We start from the raw sequence: 20,421 nt of genomic DNA, 5'->3' as shown, positions 1-20,421 counted from the left end.
CGATTATCTGTTTAGATGTTGAGCATCCCAAAACAAATCATTTTTGGATGTGTCTGTTATGTTCTTCATCCACTTAAAGGATTTATTTAGTCAATAAATACAGTGCCATTTCCATGAATGAGTGCTTTCCCCTAAACATCTCTGAGAGAGTCTATTTTAAAAGACGATCACTAACTGGTGTCTAAGTTAAACACAGTTGCATAACACTTCTTCAACCTTCATCACATTTTGGGCTAAAAATAATGCAGGCCAGTAAAGTATGAGCTCTGGATGTGTGACAGAGGAAGTGAATACTCTGAGAAAGAACATCCAAAAGCAAAACATCTGTCTGAAAATCCCTCTGGAGTTTCTCACTGTCAGGATATTATGACACAGTCTGAAAATGACCTTTCCAAACGCTTTCCACACTTTTTACACTACGCCACTTGTACTTTGGAGCAGAAGGAATAAAACTGGTTTTCATCTGGTTCCATCAAGATATGTGAAGAAAGATTGACTTTTCTGTGGGTTTTCTTGAGAAACAGGGTTCAAAACAACTAAGAGTCAAGTAAGATCAGACAATGTTGTTCTGGAACGTCAAAATTCAGGTCGAGTGTCTGATCTGTATGCTTTCTTGTGTTCGTGTAAATGTTTATTACACAGCTGAACAACATGTGGTGGAAATGAAAATAAGTGAGCAATAGAGCTCTGTCTCTCTCTCTTTCTAAAGAGCATTTGGTTTCTGGCTTAATTAAGTGAAGTGTTGAAGTGGTGTGAAGTCTCTCCGTTTCTGTTGTTAGTATGGAAATCTGTGACCCGCGGAGGAACATCACCATGTGTCCGCTGTGTGACCGAGTGTGCAGTTACTGGAACCTGAGCACCGCGTGTGGGACGGCTCGGGCCAGTCATCTGTTCGATAACCCCGCCACGGTCTTCTTCTCCATCTTCATGGCTCTGTGGGGTGAGATCGCCGCCTCTCTCTTCATTTCTCTTGTAGAAACGCTGTTTCTCTCAGTGCTGCGTGCTGGCTCTGTGACTGTAGGCAGATTGAAACATATTTCTGTGGTCTTCCTCTGTTCAGTGTCATCTCCACAGGGATTTTGGACAGGAAGTCATTGTTTGAGGGCAGAAGTTCACACAGCAGATTTACAGACCCCAGACAGACCTTTAGACGTTTATAGATATAAATACAATGTTTTATTGAGATTTATATCTGAGTTTCTACAGCAAACGCTTCAGTTTATTTTCTTTCGTTTTGCCATTGGGATGTGACACTCAGCAACAACACACATCTCTGGATTCACAACGCTCCAACTGATTTAGCACATATAGAAGAAGAACAAGTTTATTATTATTTGGAAATAATAATTATTTGGAAAATGACCTTTTTCATATAAGCAACAGTTAGCATGTTCCAAAGAAGTTTTTGTTGTTTCTTTAAGGATGTGAGGGATGTAGTAGAAAACAAAAATCCATACTAAGAAATGACTATTCAAATTGCATGATGACAGTTTATGACCTAGTCAAGAAAGATTTTCATTTGGATTTAAGTGTTAAAATCTAGACAATGTTTTCTATGTCTGTTGTTTGTCTTGTGATCTGGCACAGGTGAGTTTGAGCGAGCGGTGGGTCTCGCAGGCTTACATCTGCACAGCAAGAATAGACCATAAACAACAAGGCGGAACACAAGAACAACACAAATCTGGATGTTTTATGATTTCATCCAAATAGAAACATTTAGTCAATATTTAGGGTGTTTTCATACCTGGTCCTCTTTAGGGTTACTTAAAGAGGTATGAGTCCTCATTCTGCTTAGGTGGACCTAACAAAGGACCCGAGGGACAGAGACAGTGTTAACAGAAAGACAACCAACAAATCTTTTTCATTTAGTCCACCTCTTGGTCCACTTAAAGGGGTCTGAGTTCGGTTCTTTTAAAGAGGGCTCGAGTGTGAAAGCCACCTTACTCACGGCCTCATGGCTTTCTGTGTTCCTCACACCAAAACAGACAATGACATTTGGGGGGTTTTCTCTTAACAATGGTACTAGATTGTGACCTCTTCAATTATTTTTTATAAAAAGTGTTCGGAATAAAACCAACTAAAATATAATTGATTATTTGATTTAAGTCTTGACCTATGCTTCTCTTCAATGCATTTTGTCAATGTGCAGTATCACGGTTTATGTGCAACATCACTTTCAAAACATGTAAAAAATGTATTATCAAGATTCAAAATCCAGAAAACAGCATATCGTTGTGCAATAGAGATTGACTCATCTTGACTTCATATGGTACACTCTATCACAATATCACTTAATCACTACTGGTACTAATCCCATTTCAAATGAAATCTTGTGTACATGTTGTAAATTGGTCATAGTCTGTTTATTGTCTGTGATGACATTGACATGTTTGTCTTTCTAACACCAGTCAGCAGCAGTACTCCCATTTCGTTGTATGCAAAATATAAAATAACAATTCTGTTCTATCCCGGAAGAGTTTGTGTTGAAATAATGGTATCAGTGATATCCAGTGAATATTGTTTCCTCTTGAATATTTTCATTGCGTTGTCATTTCTCTGCATTGAGTTCACTTTCGTTGTTAAGGTTATACATATACATTTGATCTATATTTGGCTGGCAAAAAGGCCCAGGTCAAGACTTACAAATAATGGATTATATTTGTTTTTCATTACAAACACGTCACAATCTCCTCCATTTATTCTGCTGTGTCAGTGTATAATATTAAAACCTTTACAGTATGTTATATTCTCTCGCTTCACAGAAAGACCAATGAAAGTGCTTTCAACAGGTACATGTGAATCATCTCTTTAATGAAAATATGAATATTGCATCAGATTCTCCTACATTTAGCAGCTTGTTTCTCAGGTGTGGATCACAACTGTAATGAGGTTTCATTTCCTTTTCAACATGAAGATGAAGATCTGTCCAAGTTCAGCCCAAAATAAAACTTCTGTCATCATTTATTCTTCCACGTCTGGTTGTAAACCTGTAGGCACAAAAGAAGATCTTTGTGGTTCTGTGTTCATACAGTGGAAGTCTGGTGATCAACGTTCTTCAAAACATCTTCTTTTGTGTTTTGTCATACAGGGACTCAGCGTTGGGCTTTGATCTCAGGAGAAGATGAACTCTCTGTCTTCTTTTGTGTTGTGTTTCAGCCGCGTTCTTCATGGAGCACTGGAAGAGACGGCAGATGCGGCTCAACTATGAGTGGGATCTCACGGGCTTCGAGGAGGAGGAGGTCTGAACACATATAACACATGAAAGCTGATGTTTGTACTGAAGGTCATTTCACTGGTCTGTCATGTAATGTTGTGGTCCTCTTCTTCCCCCTGGTGTTTATAGGAGGCACTGAAGGTTTGGAACACATTTGAAACTCTTTTAACCTCTCTCCTCTCTCACTCCAGCCTTCACAGCCGTCTCTTTCACCACACCTTTCATCCTCCACACTACTAATGCAATCTTTGCTGACGTGTCTGTCCGTGGCCAGAGAAAATGAGAGATTGAGTGTTAATGTTGGGTCACACTTTATTTGACGGTGTTCTTGTTGTGTGTTAAATGCACTGATATATGTCTGTACGTCTTCTGAACATGACGTTTATAGTTAAGACATGTTGTTCATTATTATTCCTCATTTGTGTATCGCAACAAGGACACGTGACAATATAACGTGAACTCTAATCTTCCTCTCTTTGGTGTGTGTGTGTTGTGTTTTTGACGTGTATGATCACGTGTTGACTGTGTGTTTCTCAGGATCACCCACGAGCTGAATATGAATTCAGAGTCATGCAGAAATCTCTAAAGAAAGATCACAGATCACAGAAGGTAACGTCTGTGTTTCATCTTCAGACATAAATAGTGATATAGAGCCAATGCAGTGTTTTGTGTGGGGGACACAACAGATTAAGAGTTAACAGGGGCCGTCAGATAACTTGATGATCTGTTGACTTCAGCAATGATTGTGATCGTTGAAGAAAAAGCACGTCTCGTGTTCTTTTCTCTCAAAATGTGCCTGTAACTGAAGTAGTATAGCGGACCGCTGACACATCTTAAACTCTCCTCAGAACAACAGCTTCGGTTTGGTCCAGACATATAGAGGCACATGTTATGTTCTTTTAGCTGTGTACCAAAATGTATTCAAGCTACATAATGGATATTGCTTTATTTAGAGAGTTTTCACATCCAGACTATCTGAAGGCTTTAGGATCACAGCTCTTTTACATCTAGCTCCCTTCTTTCCAAGGGACCAAAAGTAATTGGACAGTCAAGTCAAAGCTGTTTTATAGACAGGTGTGGGCTCAACTCTTTTTGGATTTCCACCTGAATTTGGCATACCCATGCTTAAATGCACCCCATAGCCACATGCGGTGGTGAAAGGAAAACAATTTGGTGTCATATTCCAGGAGATTCATATCAAGTAAACACTGCTGAAAGTGATAGACATTATCTTATGAAAAATACACAAAAATAAAGGCATTTTTTGTTTTTTTATTCTTATGCCTGTTGTGAACATGTATTACTCTGAGCCGGGGGCCTGCAGACTATTGTTCTTGATTCCAACAGGTCTCAACAAATAGAGGAAAATCACGTTGTATTCAATTATTATTCTAAAGCAAATCAAGTGTCCTTATTTCATAATTATATGGCCTATCCCATTTTAAACAGACCCCATAACCACATACAGTGGTATAAAAAATGGAAAAGTTTTGTGTGATTTCACAGTAAAGCTGTATGTACCGCAGCTGAAGTGCATGACACAAGACTAACTTAGTGTTGAGTTTGCTGGTGGTGTTTTGGTCGCCTCCTCTGATGCACATTCCAATATCTCATCCTCTGATTCGTCTATTGGGACAAATGAGGGGTCAAAGTAGAGGTCAGAGTCTGAGCTTCCGTTTAATATGTATCTCATGTGGATAGACAGAGGCTCAGATATTTTACTGAATGTTTAACTTTCCAAGCTTTTATGTGGCGTTGCTGACTCATCACGTTAATGGGAGACATTGGAAGCAGATATTTAACTTTTAAAACCATGAAGAGACAAAGAGATGGACTAATTTTGTAGAAAACAACCTAATGAAAAAGATTATGTGGCCATTGTGGTTAAGTGTAATGGTGGGATGCAGCTATTAGTTTAGATATCTGATGGATGTGTTGTTTGTTGCCTTTATGCAGTCTAGCAATAGCAGAGACTTAAATCAAAAGGATTGACATGATTTCACCAGCAGCAGATTGGACAGATGTGACCCAAATGTCACATCTATCCTATCACTGGCTTGTTTTGGGGCCAATGACGGTCTATTTTTGTGTTGCGCTGATGTAAATGATGTAAATTTAAAATAAAATAATCTGGTCAATCAGAGGCCCCTTAACAAGTGGGGTCCCTAGGGTGCAGCCTAGGCAAGCCTGTGCTTTAATCCGCACATGACGGTGTGTTGTTTTTTTCTCAGAATGTACCAAGTTGTTGATTTGGCCACTCTTAGTGTTTCTGGGATCTTTCAGATGGATTTGTTGTGTTTTTGAAATCTAACTATGGTCTGTTTCACGTGCATGATGATGTGGGATCACACCAACAACTTCCGAATGCAAAAACCACAAGTAGAATCAACTCTTCAACATGTTAATCTATGAAGAAATGATTTGAGGAAAAGCCCACACCTGTCCATAAAACAGCTTTTGATTCAACTGTCCAATTACCTTTGGTCCCTTATAAAAGGGGGGAGCTAGATATTAAAGCGCTGTAATTCCTAAAGCCTTCATTTTATCTGAATGTGAAGTGTGCACTTTAAGACATCATCCATTATATAACTTGAACACACTTTGGAAAGAACAAAAGAAATGAGCCTCTGTCCAAATATTTATGGGCCAAACTGAATTGTGCTACACAAGCATGAGTCTGAAGAGCAGTTTAACATGAACGGTCCAGTGCTGCTGGCTCTTCTCATGACTCCAGAGATGAGCTTGATAAGACGTGTCGTGCTTTCACATCCACATCTGGAAACATCCACACGCTCATTCTCTGTTGTTTTTAAATTGCATGAGCAGCTTTTTTTTATTCTGCTCTGAAATAAGGCATCTTCTCAGACTTAGACTTAAGGCTCAGTGTATTTGGACATGCCTGAACAGACAGTTTTAATCTGTCCCAACACATGCAGATCAGGTTGAACTGGAGCGTCTGGAGTGCTTGTAGAAATGAGTCAGAGTCTGTGATGGACTGGCCATCTGTCCAGGCTTAAGATAGTGTGGGAAAGCCTCCAGCGCTCCCTGCCACCCCACATGGATGTATTGTGTTCTGCTTTAGGCCAGACTAACCTTAACGTCTGCAGTGCCTCAATGATACCATGTAAATATGATTAGCAGATCAAAACCAAATCACTGTGTGTGCAACAACATTTGACAGTGAAGCTCTTTGGGATTCTGATCCGATGTTGTTCAGTTTACTTTGTATCTGAAGTTTTGGATGAAATGATATACACTTTGGGATGCTATAGGTGAAATTCTATACCTATGACACCACTGAAACTGTGTCTTTAGTTATATGATAGCCTGTCAGTGAATGACCATGTGCTGCTTGTGTGTTTTAGCCAGAGAAAGAGAAGTTGACCTGTAAAGACAGATTTCCAGCCTACATGACAAACATCATCATGATGTTATTAATGGTAAGTGATTCCTCACATGATCATGTATAGATGTGAATGACAGCATGTGTACATTAATTCTGAGGATTTCACTGAACTCTTTCAGTCATGGTGTTCTCGACTAAAGTCATTTTAATCATCCAAACTACTACAGATTTATTCCCATTTAAATAGATAAAAATTTGCATTTTGACCAGATTGTTACATTCTTTGTGTCAAATGGATGTAAGATGTTCATTAGAGATAGTATCTGTATGAATAAATGTCTGTAAATGGGAAGCCATAATACGTTTAATAAACTTTGAATGCAGCCGTGACACATAATGAAATGGGTGAATAGGGCAGTTTCATGAGGCCAAGACGGCTCACATTCACCTTTAGTTGGGAATTAATTTAATTCACAGCCATAGATGCAGAAAATACTACAACATACATTTATTTGCATAACATTGGGAGGCTTTTATATGGATTAGCAGTTTATTAAACTTCAATAAACAGACAGCAGATGAATTGTTAAACACTATTGCATTTAATCGACACATCGTCTTTTGTGAGAAAGTTTCATGACAGTTGACTTGATGATGGAATAGTTGACATATTTTACTGAAGTGTTGTGCCAGTGAACGGTTTCAAACCACATCAACGAACCCTTAGACTGGATTTCTGAAGGGATAATAAATGTTTTGAAGGATTTTGTTAGAGACGTTTTTATGTTTGACTGATACACAACCATCACCGTGTTCAATACATTTATATCCTTTGGATTGTGTAATATTTTGTGTAACTAACACAAAATATTTTTGTTCTAATGTCACATTTTCAGATCGGTGTGACGTTTGCTATAGTGTTTGGTGTGATTTTATACCGGATATCAACCAAAGCAGCTCTTGCTATGAGCTCAAACCCCATGACCCGCTCGAACGTGAGGCTGACAGTTAAAACCACAGCGGCCATAATAAATCTGGTGGTGATTCTCATTCTGGATGAGGTGTACGCCGCCGTCGCCCGCTGGCTCACCATCCTCGGTCGGTCCCATTCACGGCTTGCACACTGTCATACGTCGGCAAGATCAAGTGAAGTTAAACTGTGCTTTCTTTTTCTCCTCAGAGGTTCCCAAAACAGACAAGAGCTTTGAAGAACGCCTCATCTTCAAAACCTTCATTCTCAAGTTTGTGAATGCCTTCACTCCTATCATATACATCGCTTTCTTCAGAGGCAGGTGAGGAAGAGTTATCAACTCATGAAACCCTGATTCATGCAGATCACGTGTGTACATGTGAATGTGTTGTGTTCGTTACAGACTCGGCGGTCGTCCAGGCAGTTATCTCTATGTGTTCGAGTCGTATCGTATGGAGGAGGTAAGACAGACACGTCACTGACAGTACAGTCTGATGAAGATGGTGGATGACGTCATTGTTGTTTTTGTGGGATCAGTGCGCACACGGCGGCTGTCTGATGGAGCTCTGCATTCAGCTCAGCATCACCATGTTGGGTAAACAGCTCATCCAGAACAACCTCTTTGAGATCGGCATCCCGTGAGTGTCCTCCTCCGGCTCTATTTCATCCATCATAAACTTGTCTGCATTCACTCGCTCTTTCCTTCTCCTCTTACTGCAGCAAACTGAAGAAGTTGATCAGGTACATCAAGTCCAAGAGAGCATCTTTCCAGCAGCAGGAATACGAGAAGAAGTTGCAGCGTTACGAGACCGATTATTTCCTCGAGCCCTTTGCGGGCCTTAGCCCCGAGTACATGGAGATGAGTGAGTCACATCACTTCCTGTAGACATCTGTATGTTTTCATCCCAACTTATCATTTTCTATGTGGTTCAATGTACTGCAAGGGTTTAAAGTGACGTCTGGACAGAATGTCGCTATATTTGATGTTAAGGATGTAAAGGACCAATCACAACGCAGCTCTGCTCTTCTCTATGTGTATGTGTGTCGTCCAGCAATGTTTTAAACTCAGTTTGTTTCTGCAGTAATTCAGTTTGGATTCGTGACTCTGTTCGTGGCGTCTTTCCCTCTGGCACCGCTGTTTGCTCTCCTCAACAACATTATAGAAATACGTCTGGATGGCAAGAAGTTTGTGGCTGAGCTTCGACGTCCCGATGCGGCCCGAGCCAAAGATATTGGTCTGTTTTTACAGTACACATCAGAAGATATGACAACTGCAGTTTAAGGGACATTAAAGTATGACATGACTTTCAAACATCACATCATGATCCTCTTCTTGATATTTTCACAGGAATCTGGTACAATATACTCAGAGGAGTGGCTAAAGTGGCAGTTATTGTCAATGTAAGGCGGCACATGTGCTTTCACTGGTCATTTGTTGCTCGTAAAACTGGGAATCACTTTACTCCCAATAACTGTTATCAACCACAACAGATGTTAGGACCCATTGATGTGAACATTCTTCGGTTTCATTTGATTTATCATGAACATGTTTTCAGTAATGTATCATTTAATTCCTTCACAAATGTGTTTTTTAGGCATTCGTGATCTCCTTCACATCCGATTTTATTCCACGGCTGGTCTATCAGTATATGTACAGTCCAGATGGCTCCATGCACGGCTTTGTCAACCACACGCTCTCATATTTTAATGTCAGTCACTTTCAGAATGGCACCGCCCCGCTGGAGCCCTTCTACCTAGGCATTCTTGTGGACATCTGCAGGTACTGTAAGAGCGATGATGCAAGTACACCTTCAGCTCTGTTCCAATGTTTTTGTTTTCATTGTTTGATGCACAAATGCTCATTGTTGAGTTTTCTTTTCTTTTAATTGAATTGAGGACAACTGAGCTCATGTTCATTGGCTTTTTCTTTTTCTTAAGGTATAAAGACTACAGAGAGCCTCCCTGGTCTCCAACACCTTATGACATCTCCAAACAGTTCTGGGCTGTGTTGGCAGCTAGACTAGCATTTGTCATTGTGTTTCAGGTCAGTCAAAACATATACAAGGTTTAAAACCGAGATTAATGTAAACTGATTTATATTAAATTCCCTTTAAATGAACCACAAAACAGTGCAGAAACTCTCTAAGTGATGCTGATTCACAGTTTCAGTGCAGAAGCACCTCAATCGACTCACGACTCACATTATCAGTACAGAAACTCTGTAAATGACTACGTGCGTCCTAAATTGCGTACTATTCTATGCCATTTTGCAGTATAAATAGTAGTATGTTCACATTGAAAATGACCAAAAAAAGGAGTGCACTTTAAGAACCCAGATGATGCACTTATTCAAACAAAAATGCTTCATTTCTGTTTCGTGGGACGGTCACTCATGCCATCAGACATTCAGCCCATGGTCAGATCTGCAGTTCTTGAGTTGGGGGTGCCCTCGAGAAGCATTGAGGTGATGCCTCTAACACAGGCTGGGGCGTTTGGGACCGCTGTTTGCAACGGGCACGAGGAGTTGGGACCCAGGACAGGGCCTTGACTGCATTGGCATATCAACAGCCTGGAGCTGATGACAGTGCATCTTGCCCTGACAGCTGATGTTGTTCCGGCTTTGTAAAACTAGTATCTTGGTATAAGCACTTTTTCTTTATTGCCTCCTATGGACCAATCACCTTATTGTTCCTTTATCTTCTCTGTAAGTCGCAGGGGGATCAAGTTCACATTAACAGCTATCCCATCACCTCCTCCGTTGTAGTCTGCAGAAGATCGAATCTCTGTTAGAAGATCAAATATTCTGGAACAGCTCAATTGTGCAGCGGATGCTCTCTCATGACATGAATTAGTCTAGAGAGAATCGAGACTCCACCCCTTGGCAATCCAGCTGATTTGGGATTCATACGGGGGGGGCACAGGTTCTGTGCAAGGTCGATGAGAACAGGATACTTATTCTTCTGACTTCTCCGTACTGGCTCAATAAGATCTGGTTCTTGGCTCTGATGCAATTAGCATTAGCCCCTCCTTAGCAAATTTCCCTGAGCCAGGACCTTCTCTCTGAGGGTCAGGACACGTTCCAGCATCCCAGGCCGAATGTGTGGAACCTCCACGTCAGGGGCCGGTTGCACCAGATGTGCATAAGTTACAACCTAGCCTAGTTTTGACTTAAACGGCCACTAAGTTACAACTTACGCATTACTAAATATTTTTGAAGTATAATGTATAATGAAGTATAATGTTACGTATGAACAAAATATTCACAGAAGCCTCCCGTCAGCAGTAACTGTAGGAATAAAATAGCACTCACTGAACTAAATAAATAAGCTCTTGTTTCACTCGACATTCTTCAATGATTCACACACATGATGATGCGGACATTTACACTCACTAGCCTTTTAAATAGAGAACATTATGTGATGACATTTAGTTTTGCTAAGAACAACTGCCCTAGCGCCTCCGTTTGTGAATCTGCTGTGTTTTGCACCTCAACATAAAATGATCTTATTATTTCATTGGCGGTTGGCAGTAAAATGAAATCACCCACATCGTCATGTCATTTATTATTTTGTTAATTAGGCAGTATTGTTTTTAATCAGCATTTATTTATTAATCTTATTTGGAATATGTTATTCATGATAGGTAGCATTGTATTCTATTTAATATTTTTTTTTCCGTTATTATGTGAGGTAAGATGCGTTTAAAACAATTGAACACATCTTTTTCTCAGGCATGTAAAGGCTGCAATTGGACAATTGAAGGTAAACTTCAGATTATGTGACTACACATTAGTTTACAGAGAGCTTACGAACTACTAACTATGTTCTGCCTTAAGTGTAAATGGTGCAACTGAATAACATGCAGATTTAGTTACACACTAGCTAGTAGTTACTAAGCCTCTAGTGTGGACTTCATATTGGTGCAACCCTACCCTGGTCTCTTCATGTGACACGGAAAAACTGGGTCTTTCCCCTTCTGTGATAGATGTGCTCAGGCTAGAGATCCCTGAACAAGATGGGCCTATGCCTCGAGGTGGCGTCTGTTGACAGGCTGGTGTTCCTCGTGTGGGGAGAACGACTAATGTTGTCATCGACATAACATCTCGTTCCCTCCTTTACAAAGTTGAAATACGTAACCAAGGCCTCAAGTTGACTTATGATTTAAAATGAGACAACATGAGCGTTGAAGTACATTTTAAAACAAAAAAAAAAACGAGATTCTTGGTATTATTTGTTTATTTTTATATTGAATTAACACTTTTTGTTGGGGATGGTGGTCTAGTGGGTTAAACCACTGAACTGGTAAATCAAAGGTTGCTGGTTTGATCCCAGCAGCCACCACCAGTGTGTCCTTGAGCAAGACACTTTACTCCATGTTGCTCCAGGGGGATTGTCCCTGTAATAAGTGCACTGTAAGTCGCTTTGGATAAAAGCGTCTGCCAAATGACTAAATGCAAATGCATAATCCAAAGCTCTAAAATATTTAATTGTGTAGGAATTTTGAGTTTTCATGAGTGGCAGGGGGGCTTTTAATATTGTTGAATACAGTGGGGGGACCCCTGCTCTAAACTAAATTTTTAATCACAGTATAAGTGCAGAAACTCTCTAAACGATTCTGATTCACAGTATAAGTGCAGAAACTCTCTAAACGATTCTGATTCACAGTATAAGTGCAGAAACGATTCTGATTCACAGTATTTGTGCAGAAACTCTCTAAACGATTCTGATTCACAGTATAAGTGCAGAAACTCTCTAAACGATTCTGATTCACAGTATAAGTGCAGAAACTCTCTAAACGATTCTGATTCACAGTATTTGTGCAGAAACTCTCTAAACGATTCTGATTCACAGTATTTGTGCAGAAACTCTCTAAACGATTCTGATTCACAGTATAAGTGCAGAAACTCTCTAAACGATTCTGATTCACAGTATAAGTGCAGAAACTCTCTAAACGATTCTGATTCACAGTATTTGTGCAGAAACTCTCTAAACGATTCTGATTCACAGTATAAGTGCAGAAACTCTCTAAACGATTCTGATTCACAGTATTTGTGCAGAAACTCTCTAAACGATTCTGATTCACAGTATAAGTGCAGAAACGATTCTGATTCACAGTATTTGTGCAGAAACTCTCTAAACGATTCTGATTCACAGTATAAGTGCAGAAACGATTCTGATTCACAGTATTTGTGCAGAAACTCTCTAAACGATTCTGATTCACAGTATAAGTGCAGAAACGATTCTGATTCACAGTATTTGTGCAGAAACTCTCTAAACGATTCTGATTCACAGTATAAGTGCAGAAACTCTCTAAACGATTCTGATTCACAGTATTTGTGCAGAAACTCTCTAAACTATTCTGATTCACAGTATTTGTGCAGAAACTCTCTAAACGATTCTGATTCACAGTATAAGTGCAGAAACTCTCTAAACGATTCTGATTCACAGTATAAGTGCAGAAACTCTCTAAACGATTCTGATTCAAAGTATTTGTGCAGAAACTCTCTAAACGATTCTGAATCACAGTATAAGTGCAGAAACTCTCTAAAAGATTCTGATTCACAGTATTTGTGCAGAAACTCTCTAAACGATTCTGATTCACAGTATAAGTGCAGAAACTCTCTAAACGATTCTGATTCACAGTATTTGTGCAGAAACTCTCTAAACGATTCTGATTCACAGTATAAGTGCAGAAACTCTCTAAACGATTCTGATTCACAGTATAAGTGCAGAAACTCTCTAAACGATTCTGATTCACAGTATAAGTGCAGAAACGATTCTGATTCACAGTATTTGTGCAGAAACTCTCTAAACGATTCTGATTCACAGTATAAGTGCAGAAACTCTCTAAACGATTCTGATTCACAGTATTTGTGCAGAAACTCTCTAAACTATTCTGATTCACAGTATTTGTGCAGAAACTCTCTAAACGATTCTGATTCACAGTATAAGTGCAGAAACTCTCTAAACGATTCTGATTCACAGTATAAGTGCAGAAACTCTCTAAACGATTCTGATTCACAGTATTTGTGCAGAAACTCTCTAAACGATTCTGATTCACAGTATAAGTGCAGAAACTCTCTAAACGATTCTGATTCACAGTATTTGTGCAGAAACTCTCTAAACGATTCTGATTCACAGTATAAGTGCAGAAACTCTCTAAACGATTCTGATTCACAGTATTTGTGCAGAAACTCTCTAAACGATTCTGATTCACAGTATTTGTGCAGAAACTCTCGATTCTGATTCACAGTATTTGTGCAGAAACTCTCTAAACGATTCTGATTCACAGTATAAGTGCAGAAACTCTCTAAACGATTCTGATTCACAGTATAAGTGCAGAAACTCTCTAAACGATTCTGATTCACAGTATAAGTGCAGAAACTCTCTAAACGATTCTGATTCACAGTATAAGTGCAGAAACTCTCTAAACGATTCTGATTCACAGTATAAGTGCAGAAACTCTCTAAACGATTCTGATTCACAGTATAAGTGCAGAAACTCTCTAAACGATTCTGATTCACAGTATTTGTGCAGAAACTCTCTAAACGATTCTGATTCACAGTATAAGTGCAGAAACTCTCTAAACGATTCTGATTCACAGTATAAGTGCAGAAACTCTCTAAACGATTCTGATTCACAGTATAAGTGCAGAAACTCTCTAAACGATTCTGATTCACAGTATAAGTGCAGAAACTCTCTAAACGATTCTGATTCACAGTATAAGTGCAGAAACTCTCTAAACGATTCTGATTCACAGTATAAGTGCAGAAACTCTCTAAACGATTCTGATTCACAGTATTTGTGCAGAAACTCTCTAAACGATTCTGATTCACAGTATAAGTGCAGAAACTCTCTAAACGATTCTGATTCACAGTATTTGTGCAGAAACTCTCTAAACGATTCTGATTCACAGTATTTGTGCAGAAACTCTCTAAACGATTCTGATTCACAGTATAAGTGCAGAAACTCTCTAAACGATTCTGATTCACAGTATAAGTGCAGAAACGATTCTGATTCACAGTATTTGTGCAGAAACTCTCTAAACGATTCTGATTCACAGTATAAGTGCAGAAACTCTCTAAACGATTCTGATTCACAGTATAAGTGCAGAAACTCTCTAAACGATTCTGTTTCACAGTATAAGTGCAGAAACTCTCTAAACGATTCTGATTCACAGTATAAGTGCAGAAACTCTCTAAACGATTCTGTTTCACAGTATAAGTGCAGAAACTCTCTAAACGATTCTGATTCACAGTATAAGTGCAGAAACTCTCTAAACGATTCTGATTCACAGTATAAGTGCAGAAACTCTCTAAACGATTCTGATTCACAGTATAAGTGCAGAAACTCTCTAAACGATTCTGATTCACAGTAATTGTGCAGAAACTCTCTAAACGATTCTGATTCACAGTATAAGTGCAGAAACTCTCTAAACGATTCTGATTCACAGTATAAGTGCAGAAACGATTCTGATTCACAGTATTTGTGCAGAAACTCTCTAAACGATTCTGATTCACAGTATAAGTGCAGAAACTCTCTAAACGATTCTGATTCACAGTATAAGTGCAGAAACTCTCTAAACGATTCTGATTCACAGTATAAGTGCAGAAACTCTCTAAACGATTCTGATTCACAGTATAAGTGCAGAAACTCTCTAAACGATTCTGATTCACAGTATAAGTGCAGAAACTCTCTAAACGATTCTGATTCACAGTATAAGTGCAGAAACTCTCTAAACGATTCTGATTCACAGTATAAGTGCAGAAACGATTCTGATTCACAGTATTTGTGCAGAAACTCTCTAAACGATTCTGATTCACAGTATAAGTGCAGAAACTACCTGCAGCCCAATATGCATTCTATCTGTCCTTACCAGGATTTGAAAATTATATCAGTGTGTCCCAATGTGTGAAATGAGTATCCATAAAGATGGAAGTGTAGATCAATGCATGGCTTATATTACCCACAACCCGAAATGCATGATGTGTTACTGAATCAATAAATTAAACTGTACAGTAAACAGTAAACAATACCTGACAAATAATACATGAAGAACTGTTTGAATGCAAAAATCATCATTCATCAAGATACTATTAATTATCAGATACTATTAAATTTTGATTCACGGTGTCTGTTCAGAAACTCCAGAAATGATTTTGATTCGCATCGTCTGAATCAAAGCCATTCATCCCTGTCATGAGCCCCGTTACTCCACACACCTGTCATCTATCACAGGCTCTGAACAGCTCTCAGCTTTTGTTTTTGTCATCCGTTTGTCCATTAACTATAATATATCATTTCTAAAGTTTGTGTGAATCATTTATTAAACCACTTCTTTAATCAACTGAAAATCTCTTTAGTGGAAGCCGTCTTCAGTATTCACTGTGAAATGTCTCTCTCTCATGTGCAGAACGTGGTCATGCTGATGAGTGATGTGGTGGACTGGATCATCCCAGACATTCCCAAAGACATCAGTGTGCAGATTCATAAAGAGAAGATTCTGATGATGGATCTGTTCATGAAAGAGGAACAGGGGAAGACACAGCGAGCGGACGGTGTGTCGTCCAGCGGCTGTAAAGAGTCACTGACCCGCTCTCGCTCTATATCTCACACACCCTACAAGAACTACTAACATCATGTCAAACACACACATTCCAGTGATGAACACAAGTGCACGCTGACTTCGCTTGCCATGACTTCTCAAGTGCCCTACGTTTCCTTTTCACAGATGTTCTTCATTCTGTCAGTGAATTGAAGAAATCTGCAGTAAACTTGAAAACACACAAAGCCAGAGCTCAATGCCCATGATAGTGTGAAAAAAAGAATCTTGCCGAGCAAACTGTTGATATGATGAAAGCGTGAACGCGTGTTGAGCTGTTTCTACATGACACACACATCATGAACTGTGTTCATCGAGTCAAGTATTTTTTTGCAAAGCCAAACCTGCTGCATGTGCAACATAAACAGGAATATATCACACACATTATCAGCACAGATTCTCAGTCTAACAGCTGGAGGAGGACGACGGCTCGTTTCCATTGGTGGTGAGAATATGCTCAAGGTTCTACTTGTTTCTGTTTGCATCACACACTGCAGTACGGCAGAGATTGTGTCTAAAAAGAGTTTTTTGTAGGATTTGAATTTTCAGCTTCACATAACAGATCAATGTGTGATCACCCTTCACATGATCAAATAGACTGTATCCATCTGACTGTAAATCAATCTTTTGTGTGTAAATTGTTGATTTCAAGAACAGTTTTGAACCACAGCTAACATGACGTACACTTTGATGTCCACTGCCTTAAACCCATGTCAATTTGAACATATCTGGAACGTCTCATATTTCCTTCCACTGTGGTATAATAGTCCATTTTTCTATTGCCTTTTTTCTACATCTGCTGCTTTCATATTTAATGGTGCTTAAGTCTTAATTGTTTCTTCTGTGTCTGTACATGACCACATAACCACCATCACAACATTAGACACGAGCATATAGACAGATGTGTAAGAGTTATTTCTCCTGTGCTTATCACCATTATACAGTAAAACACAAACAATTCAATGTCAGCTTCTGCTCCAAAGATTAAAACTTTTATCATCAAGTTCAATTGTTTGAAATATGGTTCAGTGTTGCTTTTTAAAACCAAGTAGAAATTGTGTAAATGTGCCTGCCACCTGTCTACTCAGTGATGATGACAACATATAAATGACAAATGTTTGCTTTTATACACTGTATGTAGTGAATATCTGCTATAATAAAACCTGCAGCAGTCCATCAATGAGATCCGACTCCATGTTTCTTCTAAATATCCCCAGTTTTACATCATTAGCTAGCTCATGTTGTACAATAACACAAGTACGGACTAAAGGAGATGTTTAGCTGAGAACACAGGATTATGATCAGTAAAACATCACAAAATGATTGTGGCACAATCTCCCAGACAGGGATTAAACCAGGATTACTTTCTACAAACATGCCATTCCAAAAATTACATCTGAAAAACATTCATTTAAGTCTAGGAATAGCCTCAGACACCAGCCCAGCAGTTACTAACATTAGCAATGGATCATTTTATTCTTCAACATTCAGAGTTTCAGTTCACCGTTTATTAGCTAACGTTAACATGTGTTCCTTTGATGTTCAAGACGTATTAGCAAGTGCAATAATGGAACAAACAAATATGAATAAAAGATGTTGATTGTAAATTCATGTTCGTAAACGTTAACATTACATAAATATAGTAAGGTCTGAAGTTCATCTAAAGTACAGTAAACCTATCAGGTCAAATCTCAAAGTCAAATGCCCCTGACCCTAAGATGAGTACACAAATCAAGTGTTACGTGTAGAAAAAAGAAAAACAGACCGAAGGTGAACTTTTGTTGTTTTATTTAGCAAAAGTATTTTATGCAGTAAGCACACAAGCTCCTCCAACACCCTTGATCTTCTCCTCGGCCCGTCTGCTGAAGAACTTGGCCTTCACGATGACCGGCTGCTTGGGCAGTTTGCCTTTACCTAGAACCTTAAAGTAGCCCTGAAGAAAAAACACATTCACCTCATGTCAGCAGTGTTACATGAAAGATTTCATATGAATAAACCGCTTCATGCAGAGAGAATCAAACATCAGCTGACACACTGCATTACTTATTACAACATTTCTATTTTATATCATCTCTCAGTCTAGAAATAGGAAACAGTATATGATCTTTTCTGATCGGGTGTTTGTGCAGTCACCAACAATAAGGAAACATTCCTTCATTAATGTTAACCAGCAGTCACTTCCAACTGCTAAAATCCTGATCTATGACAGCAACATTATCAGACGTGTGTTACAGAACGCTGATTTTGACAGTATTACTCTGTTTCATTCAGTGCACAGTCTGTGTTCACATTTACAGATGAAGTTTAATAAACAACATGATAGACTCAGGGAATAAATAAAGCGGAAAATGTATGGTGTCTAACAGCTAGTATGAAGTAGATACCGGTGCACTGCTTTATTTACATAAACAAGTCTCTGACAGAGAGATTGAATCACATCAGACCGGTTTATTCCTTCATCTACAGTCAAACATCATCATGAACGTCCAGAGAAACATCAAGATTTCACTCAGACGAGAACATCAGGAGAAACACTTCTGCCTCTATATAAGCATTAAAGAATGTTTAACATGTCATGAGATGAGGGGATACTCACGGCCCGGACGACGTCGATGACCGGTGCTGGTCCATCAGGTTTCTTACTGTAATTCTCTCGCGTCTGCTCAGTCACCAGCGTCCACAGTTTATCCAGATTAATGGTGGGACAGAACGTGGTGTTTCTCTTCAGATGATAGTGTCTCATGCCCACTTTACCAAAATAACCGGGATGACTGAAAGAAGTCACACACAAGAAATAAATCTCAAAACATCCCACATCATGAACATTAAAGAATCACTCGCTCAGTGTGTGTGTGTGTCCAGACTAAACTTAAAGGATAGTTCACCCAAAAATGTTATTCTGTCATGGACTACTCGTCCTCAAACTTGTATATATTTTTACTGATGAACACAAAGATAGATATTTGGACGATAGTTAGCGTAGGAGATTGTTAAAACTATATTATATTTTTGTTCTGTTAAACAGAAATGATGACATTCTGAAAACTTTAGGAAAACAGAGACCTCTGTTCACCTCAATTCATTCATCAAGTTTCACTTTTGGGTGAACAATCCCTAAACACAATATAATATGATTACAATAATAAATGCTCTCAGATGTCAAAAGCAATAAAAACACAAATACTGAAAATTCCTTAAAATCAGCAACCAGAAATGTCACATGGTCAGAAAGCAAGTTTATGATGGTGTCATGTACACGGTTAACTTATATTATGTGTGACATGAATCAATCGTGTTCACAAACACCTGTTAAATGAGGGGAGGCTTGGACCCCAAAACTGGATCTCTGGTCACAGAGAAGCTGTTAAATTTATATTTTGTAATGTATGCGAATCAATATCCTGTGATATTATAAAAGAATAATCTCCATAGAGTCACACACTCATTCATGATCAGTTTAATGTTCATTATGACGGTCTTGAACTCTAATGTGAGTGTTTCTATACAGCTGCTCTACACACTTATAGAAATAAAAGTGAGATGACGTGAAGAACACAAGCGCTCACGCGTGCAACGTCTCGCGCACTTCATCACAAACACTCAATGTAATTTAGTGTTTACTCACTATTTGTCGAAGTTAATCCTGTGATGATGCATTCCACCGGCATTACCGCGACCTCCAGGATGCTTCCTGTGTTTACCTGAACAATGCAGAGAACAAGAACAAACATTGAAGTCAATAAACACAACAGCGAGCATCGCACTGATCCATGCGCGTTCCCTTACCGATACGGCCGTGTCCGTGGCTGACGTGACCGCGCAGCTTCCTGGTCTTGGATTTCTTGGTCGGCTGTGTACAGATTTGGTAGTTATTTATCAATCTGAGGTTCTTATGTAAGCATGTCTTCACATTTTATTAAAGCGCACACTACACGCGCATCTGACATCAAGCTACGCCGACACATCTCAACTTTCCATCAAATATATCTACCAATCTGAAACCACCTGCACAATACACATTAATAACCGCACAACAGTACTGCGTGAGTTAAATCAAGGTGTTATAAAGTGATTCTGGTGCGGTTGATTGGTGGATTGAACAGGATTAATGTTATAACGGTAGGCAGAGAACTCAGCATGAACACCTACCATCACGGCGGAGAATGCAAAGAGGAAGTGACGGCTGAAATCTCGCGAGAAAATGCGCTTCGAGCGCCCTCTAAAAGGAAGTGACGAAAGATAGGCGAGATGACGTGCGTTCAGCGAAGAGCACCGCCCGGAGATAGGATG

At 39.2% G+C, this 20,421-nt stretch overlaps 2 protein-coding genes across 2 annotated transcripts in view; one reads left to right on the top strand and one right to left on the bottom strand.

The window, feature by feature from the left end:
- The window catches only part of LOC130413935 (anoctamin-1), a 39,187-nt gene extending 21,873 nt beyond the window's left edge, over window positions 1-17,314 (top strand). Inside the window, exons 12-26 of the mRNA XM_056739481.1 lie at window positions 780-940; window positions 3,157-3,239; window positions 3,344-3,355; window positions 3,752-3,823; window positions 6,580-6,654; window positions 7,457-7,658; window positions 7,741-7,852; window positions 7,934-7,991; window positions 8,068-8,168; window positions 8,251-8,393; window positions 8,613-8,765; window positions 8,879-8,931; window positions 9,126-9,310; window positions 9,469-9,574; window positions 15,943-17,314. Of these exons, the coding sequence (XP_056595459.1) occupies window positions 780-940; window positions 3,157-3,239; window positions 3,344-3,355; window positions 3,752-3,823; window positions 6,580-6,654; window positions 7,457-7,658; window positions 7,741-7,852; window positions 7,934-7,991; window positions 8,068-8,168; window positions 8,251-8,393; window positions 8,613-8,765; window positions 8,879-8,931; window positions 9,126-9,310; window positions 9,469-9,574; window positions 15,943-16,164 (1,738 nt within the window). The 3' untranslated portion in view covers window positions 16,165-17,314. The remainder of the gene's footprint in view (window positions 1-779; window positions 941-3,156; window positions 3,240-3,343; window positions 3,356-3,751; window positions 3,824-6,579; window positions 6,655-7,456; window positions 7,659-7,740; window positions 7,853-7,933; window positions 7,992-8,067; window positions 8,169-8,250; window positions 8,394-8,612; window positions 8,766-8,878; window positions 8,932-9,125; window positions 9,311-9,468; window positions 9,575-15,942) is intronic.
- A 588-nt stretch (window positions 17,315-17,902) lies between these two features.
- On the bottom strand, window positions 17,903-20,389 carry rpl27a (ribosomal protein L27a). Its single transcript, XM_056739485.1, has 5 exons — window positions 20,281-20,389; window positions 19,918-19,981; window positions 19,757-19,832; window positions 18,728-18,902; window positions 17,903-18,064 (listed from the first exon to the last, which is right to left on the bottom strand). The coding sequence occupies exons 1-5, from the start codon at window positions 20,281-20,283 to the stop codon at window positions 17,936-17,938; spliced, it is 447 nt and encodes a 148-aa protein (XP_056595463.1). The 5' UTR covers window positions 20,284-20,389; the 3' UTR covers window positions 17,903-17,935.
- Between the last annotated feature and the right edge of the window lie 32 nt (window positions 20,390-20,421).

This window comes from Triplophysa dalaica, chromosome 24, assembly GCF_015846415.1.
Source record: "Triplophysa dalaica isolate WHDGS20190420 chromosome 24, ASM1584641v1, whole genome shotgun sequence".
In the NCBI taxonomy this organism is placed as follows: domain Eukaryota; kingdom Metazoa; phylum Chordata; class Actinopteri; order Cypriniformes; family Nemacheilidae; genus Triplophysa; species Triplophysa dalaica.
This window is presented reverse-complemented; position numbering and strand designations above follow the sequence as displayed.